Source organism: Pimephales promelas, chromosome 3 (genome assembly GCF_988280905.1).
Source record: "Pimephales promelas chromosome 3, fPimPro1.hap1.1, whole genome shotgun sequence".
In the NCBI taxonomy this organism is placed as follows: Eukaryota; Metazoa; Chordata; class Actinopteri; order Cypriniformes; family Leuciscidae; genus Pimephales; species Pimephales promelas.
Genome location: NC_142771.1, coordinates 413,017 through 425,689, shown reverse-complemented (window position 1 = coordinate 425,689; position 12,673 = coordinate 413,017). Strand labels below are relative to the sequence as shown.

The following is a 12,673-nucleotide window of genomic DNA, read 5'->3' as shown; positions in this document are numbered from 1 at the left end:
CCACGCCGGTTACCATGAGGTGCAGAAAGGTGCAACAAACAAGGCTGCCCCAACAGTAGCATCTCACTTCAGGTGTGTGTGTAGGAACCCAGTTTTATGTAAATCATTGAAATAAAAATTTTAGCAACACTGAAACAATCAAATCAACAGTGAGCTTGTAAATGGGTTGCAGCAACTATAGCAAACATTTCTTGGACAAGATAAGATGAGCAATTCAGTCGTAGAAAGAAGAGGAAGTGTTTTCTGAATGTGAGAGTTCACAGCCGTCCGCCTAAACTGGGTTCAGAGATGATGTTGTGTGTGTGTGTTTAACAGTGCGGTCAAACTAACTGAGTTCTCAACGCCAGCGAAGACATACTTCTGAAACACCATTACTGTGGACAGCAAGTTCGGTCCGACACTCGTGAAGTGTGTGCAGATACTTTCTGTTTCACCAAACTGAGCTGATGTTAATCTTCAAAATACCTTAAAAACTGTTTTAGTATTAATTTTCTACAAGTTAGTCGTGGAAAATGGAAACCTTTTTAGAAACAAACCAATTGTATCACTAATAATGTAATTTTTTTTTTTCTAGATTTTAGCATCATGCGATAAACTGCTAAAAGAAAGAAGTGAGAGTAACAGTAATTCTCTTGTGTGCAAAAGTAGCCAATAAACTGTTCAGGGGTGCGTTTCCCGAAAGCATCGTTAGCCAAATATGGTCGCAAGTTCCATCGTTACCAATAGAGTTCAATGGAAATTGCAACCAACTTGTGACCATAGTTGGCTAACGATGCTGTCAGGAAACGCACCCCAGATCAGATGTGTGTTGAGCCAGTGACATTAACAGGAAATGCACTTCTCACAACACACACACACACACACACACAGAGCAACACTTCACTGTCATGGACTGACATAGTGTCACTTGTAATGGCTAATTTTGCATTTACATTTATACAAGTTTCTTTTCTTTCATATATGATCTTTATTTTCTTTTATATGTTTTCTTTTATTTCATTAAGATGTGATAGATGTGTTTGTAACTTTTACTAACGTTGGAGAAGATATACTCATGAGCAGTTAAAGGAAAATATTCATATCATCTAACATATACTCATAAGCATTTACAGGAAGATGTTCATGTAATCCAAAGGACATTGTTAAAGATATAACAAGCTGTTAGAAATGCATAAGTTAGAGTAAGCTTAAGGTATAACTAAACTGTTAGAAATGCATAAGTAATGTAATCTTTGTGTGAGGACTTAATGTTCTGTGTTTAACAAAGAAGCAAGCAGCATGAAAACATTTTAATAGCTCTTCGTATTTCAAGAGTGAGTTATATTTGTGCAGGGTTTTGATCAAATAACAGATAAACCAGAACTTTCACCCAAGAGGTAAATTGAGCAGAAAGGTGTGAGGTCGAACATAACTTGTAACCAAGAGATAAATTGAGGTGTGAAGCTGAATTTGAACATAGGAAACTTAACACAAACGTCATTGTGCTGTCCAAATTAAAAATACCGTCTACAAGAATAGTCAAGAGCAGCGCAAACAGGTTTCCTTGCTAGAGGGTGTAGGAGACACTCGGTAGCAAAACCAGACATTGCCTGCATGGTTTCCTGGGTTTTCAGGTATATAAGGATGATGAGAAGGACTAGCCTTCGCCTTCACATGTAGACACTGTTCTGTATGTTGAACGCCAAAAGATTGGACGTGTTTTCTTGCAAGAAAATAAACTTTTGATACTTTGACTTTTGAAAAGGTTTCCACTTGTCTTCTTCCTCCTATCTTTTCGAATAACAGAGAATCATTTCCACAACACACTATAGCAACGGATGTGAACAGGTCATCAGATGAGATGAAGTCAATAACCACAGGAGGAGCTGATGATGATTAAAGGAGGAGCTGTAACTATATATAATGAAGAGGAAGAGCTGTCACTATATCTAATGAAGAGGAAGACGGACAGAAGCAGAAATGTCTGATCAGTGTGATCTGTGTCTGCTGGGACTGATCATTCTCTCTTCACTTCTCACAGGTAAAGAAATCTGTATTTTCTCTAAACACATTTAGTGGAATTAGTCTGGAAAGAGTTGATTTGAACATGCTCAGTTTATTCTTGCACACATTCACGTTGTGATCTCAGAGTTGTGTATTGATACACACACGTTATACAAAAAGATACACTTCAGAATCGATCATCCGTTTATTCGTCAACACCAAACGTTACACCACCTCGTTCGTGCTCTAACAACAACAACTGCACTTCCGGGAACTTCATAATATGAGTCACATTTTATTCCCGGTAAACTGCCATGTGAAATCTTAAACAATATTCAGCACAGAGGTATAATGTGCATGAACACATTTTTTAATGTCTAAAACTTAAACTCCCACTCTTCAAAATAAAAAAAATAAGTAATAATAATCTTTTAATTCAGCATACTAACAGAACTGAACAACAACTTCCTTGAACAGAAATACGGCCTAGTATATTTTAAGAAGCTCTCGAGTCCAACTCAAAGACAGACTGTTTTAATGGCTCTGGAAGCCCCAGACTCAATCTGAATAGTTATGCTCAGAGTGTCTCCCCCTCGATGTAACCCCTCCCCATTAAACTCTATGATAATGTGAAGGTGTGGGTGATACAATGAGGCTGATTGGATTACCATCTATACATGACACTGTGATGCTGATGAGATCAGAGATGGGGAATTTCCAGTAACGAGCTGAATCCTGTACCTCATTTACATGCTTTGTTTCTGCACTCTTTCTAAAGCTCTCGTCATAAACACTGAAGTTATCTGCACTGCACTGTGAATCTCTCATTTATATCGCGTCTAGACTTTGTTTATGAGGGGATTTGCAAAAGGATAAAGCTTGTGCTGATTCTGAACATGTATTTTGAGTGAATTCTCTGCATGTTGACTCTAAAATGCCTCTGATTTGCTCACTGTGTTCATGCACTTAATATACATGTCTGTGATTGGCTATAATGCACAACACAAGTAGTTTCGTTTCGTTTTTGAATAATGTGTCCTCCAGTGCCCGCACTCGATTGGACTCGGACTATTTTCCGTGTCTAAAATGTCCGAGTCCGAGAACAAATTCATCCGAGTGCGTGACAAGTCCGAGTTCATTCAAAACTGGACTCGAGTCCGAGTTCGAGTACCCCAACTCTACGAACCTCCAAACTCCATCTGAGTCCGTTTCGCCTGATGCCTTTATTTCTGATGCCTTTTTGTCTGAGGCTGTTTCGTCTGTGTCACAGACTAGAAGGACACAGATGGATGAGTGTAACCAGGTTTATTGAGACAGTGGGTATGATAGACAGCTGGTAAGTGAGGAATGGATAGAGTTCGGCTCAGGAGTGGGAAACAGTCTGATAATGGATTTCTTATCTTAAGCAGGGCTGGAAGATGGTAAGCGGCGGCAGTAGACGGTTGACCAGAAGGATGACCGGGGACCAGGAGCGGATGAGAAGCAGACGGGCAGAAGTAAGCGGGTAAGTATTCCACAGATGAAGGCAGTAGTGTAGCGGGAGTCTGTAGTCGAAGTGTCGACGAGACCAGACGGTGAGTGACTGTGAGGAGTGAGTTTATAAAGGGAGGATGATTGGGACGGTGATTGAAGCGGGCAGGTGACAGTGATTAGTATGCTGGGGAGCTGGAACGAGTGGGCGGAGTGAAGGTGTCTGGTGCTGACGCTGATGGATCCGTGACAGTACCCCCCCCCCACGGCCAGCTCCAGCTGGCGGACGGAACCGACGACGGGGACGACCACGGCTCCGGGGCGCTGGACGATCAGGGTGGGTGGTGTGGAAATCCTGGAGTAACGAGGGGTCCAGAATGTCCTCCCGGTTGACCCAGCATCTCTCCTCGGCACCGAATCCCTCCCAGTCCACGAGATATTCCAAGCGGCCGCCCCGTCGTCGGGAGTCGAGGATTTCATGGACTCGGTAGATGTTGTCATCTTCGGGATCCGCAGGAGGAGGGGGCACCTCCGCAGCACCAGACCCTGGGGAAGAAGGAGTGAGAGGGTTAGTGTACGGCTTGAGCAAGGAGACATGGAAGGTGGGTGCGATGCGGTAGTGAGCGGGGAGTGCCAGCCGGTAGGTGACGGGGTTGATCTGCCTCTGAATCGGGAAAGGACCGATATATCTGGGACTCAGCTTCCGACAGGGCTGTCGGAGACGGATGTCCCGGGTGGAGAGCCAGACCAGTTGTCCGGGAAGGTAGTGAGGGGCGTCGGCACGGCGAAGGTTGGCCTGGTTCTGGTGTCTCCGAACAGCCCGCTGGAGGTGAGTATGAGCTGAGTCCCAGACTCTCTCGCTGGGACGTCAGATGGTTCTCCTGACCAGGGGAATAGTGGAGGCTGGTAGCCGAGTATGCACTGGAAGGGGGTGAGTCCGGTGGTGGTTTGTCGGAGGGAGTTCTGTGCATACTCGGCCCAGGGCAGGTAACGGCTCCAGCAGTCCTGGTGGTCGTGGCAGTATGACCGCAGGTATCTCCCAATCTCCTGGATCTTCCGCTCAGTCTGGCCGTTGGACTGGGGATGGTATCCAGAAGTGAGGCTGACAGTCACTCCCAGAAGGTTGAAGAATGCCCTCCACACTCGAGAGATGAATTGGGGTCCTCGATCGGAGACTACGTCCTCGGGGATCCCAAAGTTACGGAAGATGTGTTGGAATAGTGCTTCAGCTGTTTCAAGGGCTGTTGGTAAACCCGGAAGGGGAATTAGCTTGCACGCCTTGGAGAAGCGGTCCACTACGACCAGAATGCAGGTGTGGTTGTCAGACAGGGGCAGGTCGGTGACGAAGTCCACTCCGAGGTGGGACCACGGTCGAGTGGGTATTGGGAGAGGAACCAGCTTGCCTTCCGGGAGATGACGGGGAACCTTGGCCATGGCACAGACTGAGCATCCGCTGACGAACCGGGAGACGTCCTGGGCCATACCCGGCCACCAATAGCGCTGTTGGACGAGCGAGAGAGTGGCTTGGCTGCCTGGGTGTCCAGAGCCCGGAGAGGTGTGTACTGAGTCCATGAGGGACAGGCGTAGACGGGTTGGAACATAGACCCGTCCCTCTGGACCTCCCGGCGGAGCAGGTTCGAGTTGCGTGGCGTCGGCGATGTGGTCATCTAGGCTCCATTGGATGGGGCTGACGACCACGGCTGGAGGGAGAATGGGTTCAGGCTCGGAAGAAGGTGTCTCAGGTTGGAACTGACGGGAGAGTGCATCTGCCTTTACGTTCTTTTCACCGGGGCGATAGGTGACTGAGAAATTGAAGCGAGTGAAAAACAGGGCCCAACGGGCTTGACGGGGGTTGAGTCTCTTGGCCTCCCGGAGGTACTCGAGGTTGCGGTGGTCAGTGATCACCGTGAACGGGTGTTGGGCTCCCTCCAGCCAGTGCCTCCATTCCTCCAACGCCAATTTAATGGCTAGTAACTCCCGGTTGCCGATGTCGTAGTTCTGCTCCGCCGGGGACAGCTTCTTGGAGTAGAAGGCGCATGGATGGAGTTGAGATGGATTCCCCTGCCGCTGAGAGAGGACCGCTCCTACCCCCGAGATGGAGGCATCCACCTCGACGAGGAAGGGCACGGCGGGGTCCGGAAGGGCGAGGGTAGGAGCGGAGCCAAAGGCAGACTTCAGGGCTTGAAAGGCTTGGGTGGCTCGGGTGTTCCAGGACAGAGACTTGGCCCCGCTCTTGAGAAGGTCGGTGAGTGGAGAACTGATGGGACTGAAGTTCTGGATGAAACGGCGGTAGAAGTTGGCAAACCCCAGGAAACGTTGAAGCTCCTTACGGGTGGTGGGTTGTGGCCAATGGAGTACCGCTTCCACCTTCCTCTGGTCCATGGTGATTCCGTGTGGGGTGATGACGTAACCGAGGAAGTGGATGGTGCTTTGGTGGAATTCACATTTCTCCAATTTGAGGTAAAGATGGTAATCTCGTAGGCGTTGGAGTACTGTCTGAACGTGATGGATATGGGAGGTCAGATCGGGAGAGTATATGAGGATATCGTCGATGTAGATGACGACGAACTGATTGAGAAGATCACGGAAGATTTCGTTCATGAAGCCTTGAAAGATGGCGGGTGAGTTGGACAATCCGAAGGGCATCACGAGATATTCGTAGTGCCCTGCGGGAGTGATAAAGGCGGTCTTCCACTCATCGCCTTCCCGGATACGGATGAGGTTGTAGGCACTAAGAAGATCGAGCTTGGTGTAAACGGATGCCCCTCGGAGTTGTTCCAGGGCGGCTGGGACCAGAGGAAGGGGATAGCGGAATTTAACGGTGGCTTGGTTGAGGATCCGGTAGTCGATGCAAGGGCGCAAGCCTCCGTCCTTTTTTCCCACGAAGAAGAAACTCGAAGCGGCAGGGGATACTGATGGTCGTATGAATCCGTGGTCGAGAGCCTCTTGGATGTACTCCTCCATGGCCTTCTGCTCCGGGATGGACAGAGGGTAGATCTTACCTCGCGGTAGGACCGCCCCAGGCAGCAGGTCGATCGCGCAGTCCCATGGCCGATGCGGGGGTAGAATGGTGGCTTGGCGTTTATCGAAAACATCCTGGAACGCCCGGTAGGGAGAGGGAATCTCGGGAGACGGTTCTACTGGTGGGCTCTCTACGGAGGTGGTGGAGAGTGGAACGGTCGGAGTGGTGGAAGAAACTGGAGATTTCGTCACGGAGGGAAGACAGCGCTGGAAACAGTCGTGGCCCCACCGTAGAACCTCGCCGGTGGACCACTGAATGTGAGGCGAATGGGTCTCCAACCAGGGGCGTCCCAGGATGATCTCAGCCGTCGAGCCCTCCAGCACCAGAAAGGATATCTCCTCCCGGTGGAGCCAGCCGATCTCCAACCCCAGGTCCGGGCTACGATGTCCAACCCGGCCGCGTCCCAGTGGTTGTCCCAGAATGGTTTGGACTTGGAGTTTGTGAGGGATGGTTCGTTGCCTGGTTTGGAGCCGGTTTAACGTGGACAGTGCAATGAAGTTGGCCGCTGATCCGGAGTCGATCAGCGCCTGGACTGAAATGGAGCGGTTCAGGTAAGTGATAGTGGCCGCAGTGAATTTCAAGGAGGAGATAGGCAATGGTAACTGGACTGTACTCACAGCTGGTCGGGGCGGGCGAACGGGACAGGAGGCGAGCAGATGACCGGAGGCTCCACAGTACAGACACAGCCCGTTGGTGATTCGCCGATTCCTCTCGGATACTGGCAGGTGAGTGGTACCGACCTCCATGGGTTCTGGTGCTGGAGGACTGTGGTGGCGGGGCACAGGATCGCTGGATGATGCTCTCAATGCCGACGTTGTCGTCATAAACCGCGAGCTGGAGGCGGATATCTGGATGTAACCCATGACGGTAGGCTGTGATGAGAGCAGACTCACTCCAACCGAGAGTGGCAGCGAGGGTGCGAAATTGCAGCGCATATGAGGCGACGGACGATCTCCCTTGTCTCAGGCGGTACAGCTGGTCCTGGACGGAGATGAAATGGGCTGACTGTGAGAACACCTCGGTGAAATGGCCGGAGAAAGCAGCGAATGTCCGGGTAACTGGGCCTCGATCCTTCCAAAGGGCGTGAGCCCAGTTGAGCGCTCGTCCTCGCAGGAGGGAGATGAAGAAGGCCACTTTGGATCGTTCCGTGGGGAAGGATAACGGATTCATCTCCATATAGAGCTCGCACTGCAAAAGGAAGCCGCTGCACTCCTCCTCCTCGCCTGAGAAGGGCGCTGGTTGGGCCATGGGACTGGCAGAGGCAGATGCAGAAGAAGTGGTCACGGTGGATGTGGCGAGTGCTGGAGTGCTGGTCCGGGGAATGGTAGGAGGAGGTGGGGTCGGTGTAGCGCTGGTGCTCGGGGTAGATTGCTGCATTATGTTGGTCTGGTCTTCTGTCACAGACTAGAAGGACACAGATGGATGAGTGTAACCAGGTTTATTGAGACAGTGGGTATGATAGACAGCTGGTAAGTGAGGAATGGATAGAGTTCGGTTCAGGAGTGGGAAACAGTCTGATAATGGATTTCTTATCTTAAGCAGGGCTGGAAGATGGTAAGCGGCGGCAGTAGACGGTTGACCAGAAGGATGACCGGGGACCAGGAGCGGATGAGAAGCAGACGGGCAGAAGTAAGCGGGTAAGTATTCCACAGATGAAGGCAGTAGTGTAGCGGGAGTCTGTAGTCGAAGTGTCGACGAGACCAGACGGTGAGTGACTGTGAGGAGTGAGTTTATAAAGGGAGGATGATTGGGACGGTGATTGAAGCGGGCAGGTGACAGTGATTAGTATACTGGGGAGCTGGAACGAGTGGGCGGAGTGAAGGTGTCTGGTGCTGACGCTGATGGATCCGTGACAGTCTGATGCCTAATTGTACGACACCTGACATTGTTTTTCCTGAGACCTGAAGCTTTTCAGTCTGAGGCATGATGCCTTGTCTTCATATGTCTGAGGATGTCCTAAAATGTACACCGTACCGCTGAGAAACAGCAGGAGAACAGGGGAACAAATGTATTATGTGCAATGATGAGAAAGAAGAAAAATGAAGCGATCTGGGGAGGAAAAAGGGAAAACTGGACAGAGCCAACACAAAGAAAAGAATAAAACAGAAAGGATCTTTCTCACCCGTTTCAACTAAACCTTCCGAATACAGAAGAAAAATGTAGAAAGAAAAGTCTTCCCTATACTTCCCTACTCTATCTATCAAAAGAACAATGACAGCGAACGGCACATGCCCCTAAACCTAGTGTGTGTAAACTAAATAAATCAGAACTAAGTGTGTCCGATGTACGTCACGTGACATCACTTCCCTTTTCTATATGTAGAAATAAAGGCCAGCGCATCAGCCGTTGATTAGCATTATACATACGGGAAAGTAAAAGGAGGGAGTTGTGACCCCTATAGACAACAGTGTGCCGGATGGAAGAGCCGAAGTAAACTTCACAGAACTGCAAGAAAAACAACAACGCCAAAGTTTCCTTTTCAACTGTCGAGTAATTCCCTTGATGTTTATATAACTTACGGGAGAAAAAGCACACTGATGGTCCACATCCTCGCCGTCTAGAAGCAAAACTGCTCCAGTAACTCCATGTATCCGCGCTCGCATCAACTTACAACTCAAAGAGCGATCCAAACTCAGCCGAAACTGGGCAGCTTTACAACAGAGCTTTAACACTCTCAGATGCAGTCGAGAGGACAAATATCATCATTTAATACTTCTGTTTATATCATCATGATCACTGAGATATACTGTGTTTCAGGAACCAGTGGAGATGATCATGTGTTCATCAGTTCTGGTGTAGATGTCTCTCTGTCCTGTAATAAAGATCTTTCTGACTGCAAATCAACATCATGGACCCACTCTAACAGCTTCGGACATTCATGGGTTGAACTGATTACTGGAGGGATAAAGAATAAAGACACAGAGAGACATGAGAGACTGAGTCTGGAGTCTGACTGCTCTCTGAACATCAAGAACGTCACTGGAGATGATTATGGATTATACAGATGCAGACAATATGTGAACGGAGAACAACAAGGAACTGATGCTTATGTTTATCTGCATGTTCTTCATGGTAAGTTTATGATTATGTGTTCAATATAAAAAGAGCAGATTCTCCCTTTAAACTCAGATGATGATTGAAGAGTCTGTGATTTGTGTCTTGTGTTCAGTTTCAGTGTCTTCATCATCATCATCATCATCATCATCTTCATCAGCATCATCATCTTCATCATCATCATCCTCACAGACTGAGATCAGTCCAGGCCGCTCTGTGACTCTCTCCTGTCAGTTGTATTCATATACTGGATACTCCTGTGATGATCGGGTTCATTCTGGGGGAGTTGAGCTGTTGTGGGTGAATCAGGCTGGTGTTGATCTGAAGACAGACTCCAGATATCAGATATCATCATCATCATCATCATCATCATCTCCAGATCACTGTATCATCACTCTGACTACAACACTCCTGGATGAAGATGACAACAGAGAGTGGAGATGTCGGCTTACTCGGGGAAATCAAGTCCAGACGTCAGTCAGATACACTGTCAAGTATTCAGGTGAGGAAACAGTGTTAGAAGAGCCTCATGATGTCAGGAACACTGAGGTCTATCAGTATCACTGAACCAGAACAAACTGAGGGAACAAAAGCTTCTTTGACTCTCACAGAAGAGGAACTCAAAGCGTTGCTTCAAACTAATGAACTGCAGTGAAGTCACAGTCCAACTGTTCACTCTTTATGTAATGTGATGATCACAGTTAAAATATGATGCTCATATTGTACAGTATGAATCATCTGAACTAACATTGATCTTCACAGCTCAAGCTGATTCAACGACAGCAGTGAATCCAGTCCACATCACACACTCTCAGGATCCCTCAACTATAAACACACACGTTTCTAAAGGCACATCATCACTGTCTTTCTCACATCAGTGCTTTTCAGTGCGTAATGCTGGAGTTATCTTCAGTGTTCACTCATCTAAATATGACTGTCATATTCTACAGGACCATTGGACCATTCTACAGGACCACACGTGATCTCCACAGTTGATCCGGCATCAGAAACTGTCGTCGGTGTGAGTGCTGGATTATTATACAGAGGTACGACACGTTGATTTAGACGGACAGCTTTCTAACATTACACTATCAGTCCGTCTGTAAATGCTTCATCAATAACTGTTGATAGATGAAGACCCTTGACTTCAGTCATGTCCAGTTTCTCTTCTTCTTCCTCTCATGTTTCCTGCAGTGATTGTGAGTATTGTTGAGATGGCAGTGTTTGCTGCTCCTACTGTGATTCTTCTTCAGATCATCTGTGCAAGAAGAGCTGGTGAGTTTGAGCCGCACACACTCTGAAGATTCACACTCGTCTGATCTGAACATCTGCAATCATGATAAACACACACCAGAGGTCAGGCAATGCTTTTATTTTGCAGGGAGGAAGGACTCGAAGCCCCCGGAGGAAATAGAGATGCCCACAATATTACAGTAAAACACTGATGAGTTCACAATCTGCAGCAATATTTACAATAGCAAACACTTTTTTATCTCAATAATACTTTTATTAGGATTTATTTTCATTTCTATGGATATTTGCCTACAGTCATGTTCTTGAGCTTCATCTGTAAACTGCTGTAAATATAATATTAAATACAGTAATGGACAGACTCAGACTGTATAATCGTCTCTCTGTTCTGTGTGATGGAGATGATCTGAGGATTATTGTATTATTGATTCCTCATCTGTTTTTCATGTTGAATGATTGCTACTAATATTCTTAATAAACCTCTGCAGTTGTGTTTAATATGTCTCCTTTCCTGAGATGTTCCCCTTCATGAGCTCGTAATGTATGGTAATATAGAAGAGTAAGTGTGAGTATTAAAGGCTCAAGTGTTGATGAAATATGTGTGTTTCAGCCGTTTCTTGAAGATGGCTAAAGCCTCGTCAGCTCAGGTTGAGTCGGGCAGCTCATTCCTGCAAATCTGCAGCTCTAGTAATGTGCTCTGCAGCCCAGTTTTATTTCTAGAACGGCATGCAGGAAACTGCTCAAATAAGGAAGTGAAACTATCAGTAATGCTCTCGTGTCAGTGTCTGGTTGTGTTTCCTTGTTTGTCCACTAGATGTCCTCCTTCCCCTCGGTGTCATGTAATTCTGGAACTGCATTTCCCAGCATTCTGTCTGTCACTGTCACTCATCTGTTCATTGCACTCAGCTGTTCCCTGTAATCATTGTTCCCAGCTGTTCTGTGTTAGTCTTGTTAGTTCTGTGTATATATTCCCTGTCTGTGTTTACGGATTCGTTGCTGAATGTCACCAACACTTCCGAGGTCTGTTTTCTTGCCTGTTCTTGTTTTGTTTCTTGTTTATTTGTTTATTGGACTGCTAAAATGGATTTTGACCCCTGCATGGATGACTATGAGTTGGATTGCCCTGATAATAAATATGCTACATTTGGATCCACCTGTTTCCCTGTGTGTTCCCGTGACAGAACGAATCTGTCAAATAATGGATCCAGTAGCATGAACATTTTTCAGGGCTTTGCCTTATTGGCCCGCCGGACTGAGGTCAAGGTGGTCAATTCCCCTGAGAACCCGGCCACCGATGACCGAGAACCTTTTAGGGGAACCCGTCTGGCCAAGTTTTCTGGGACTCGTGGAGGCCGCAGGAGAGGAGGTCCTAGAAGTGAGCCCCGAAATCACTCTCCACTTTGGTCTTTCTCCGACCATGGGCCGGTGATGCTCAGCCCAGAGCTTCCTTCACCGCTGGTCCTGTCCTGTTCACGTCCCATCTGCCCAGCGAGAGACCGCTCATGTCCCGTCTGCCCAGCGAGAGAGTGTTCACGTCCCGTCTGCCCAGCGAGAGAGTGTTCACGTCCCGTCTGCCCAGCGAGAGACTGTCCACGTCCCGTCGGCCCAGCGAGAGACTGTTCACGTCCCGTCTGCCCGACGAAAGACTGGTCAGGTCCCGTCTCTATCCCTGAGCTTGGACTATCTGGAGTGTCTGATTAAGACGTTGGAGAGACCTGTCCCTGAGCCGGTGCCTGTCCCTAAGCCGGTGCCTGTCCCTGAGCCGGTCCCTGAGCCGGTCCCTGAGCCGGTCCCTGAGCCGGTCCCTGAGCCGATCCCTGAGCCGGAGCTCATATTGGTTCAGGACCCAGCGTTTTTGTTTGTGTTTGTGTCTGTTCTTGTGACTGTGTCTGT

The 12,673-nt window shown here is 48.0% G+C and overlaps 1 protein-coding gene across 2 annotated transcripts; it reads left to right on the top strand.

Annotated features, from left to right (window-relative positions):
- Positions 1–904: 904 nt before the first annotated feature.
- LOC120468254 (uncharacterized) lies at positions 905–11,278 on the top strand. Of its 2 annotated transcripts, XM_089128993.1 has the most exons (6): positions 905–2,020; positions 9,233–9,547; positions 9,645–10,031; positions 10,480–10,575; positions 10,724–10,804; positions 10,911–11,278. In XM_089128993.1, the coding sequence occupies exons 1-6, from the start codon at positions 1,960–1,962 to the stop codon at positions 10,964–10,966; spliced, it is 996 nt and encodes a 331-aa protein (XP_088985119.1). In that variant the 5' UTR covers positions 905–1,959; the 3' UTR covers positions 10,967–11,278. The 2 variants fall into 2 exon arrangements, with proteins under 2 accessions (XP_088985119.1, XP_088985118.1); XM_089128992.1 differs by lacking the exon at positions 905–2,020 and having other exon boundaries at positions 8,345–9,547.
- Positions 11,279–12,673: the final 1,395 nt, after the last annotated feature.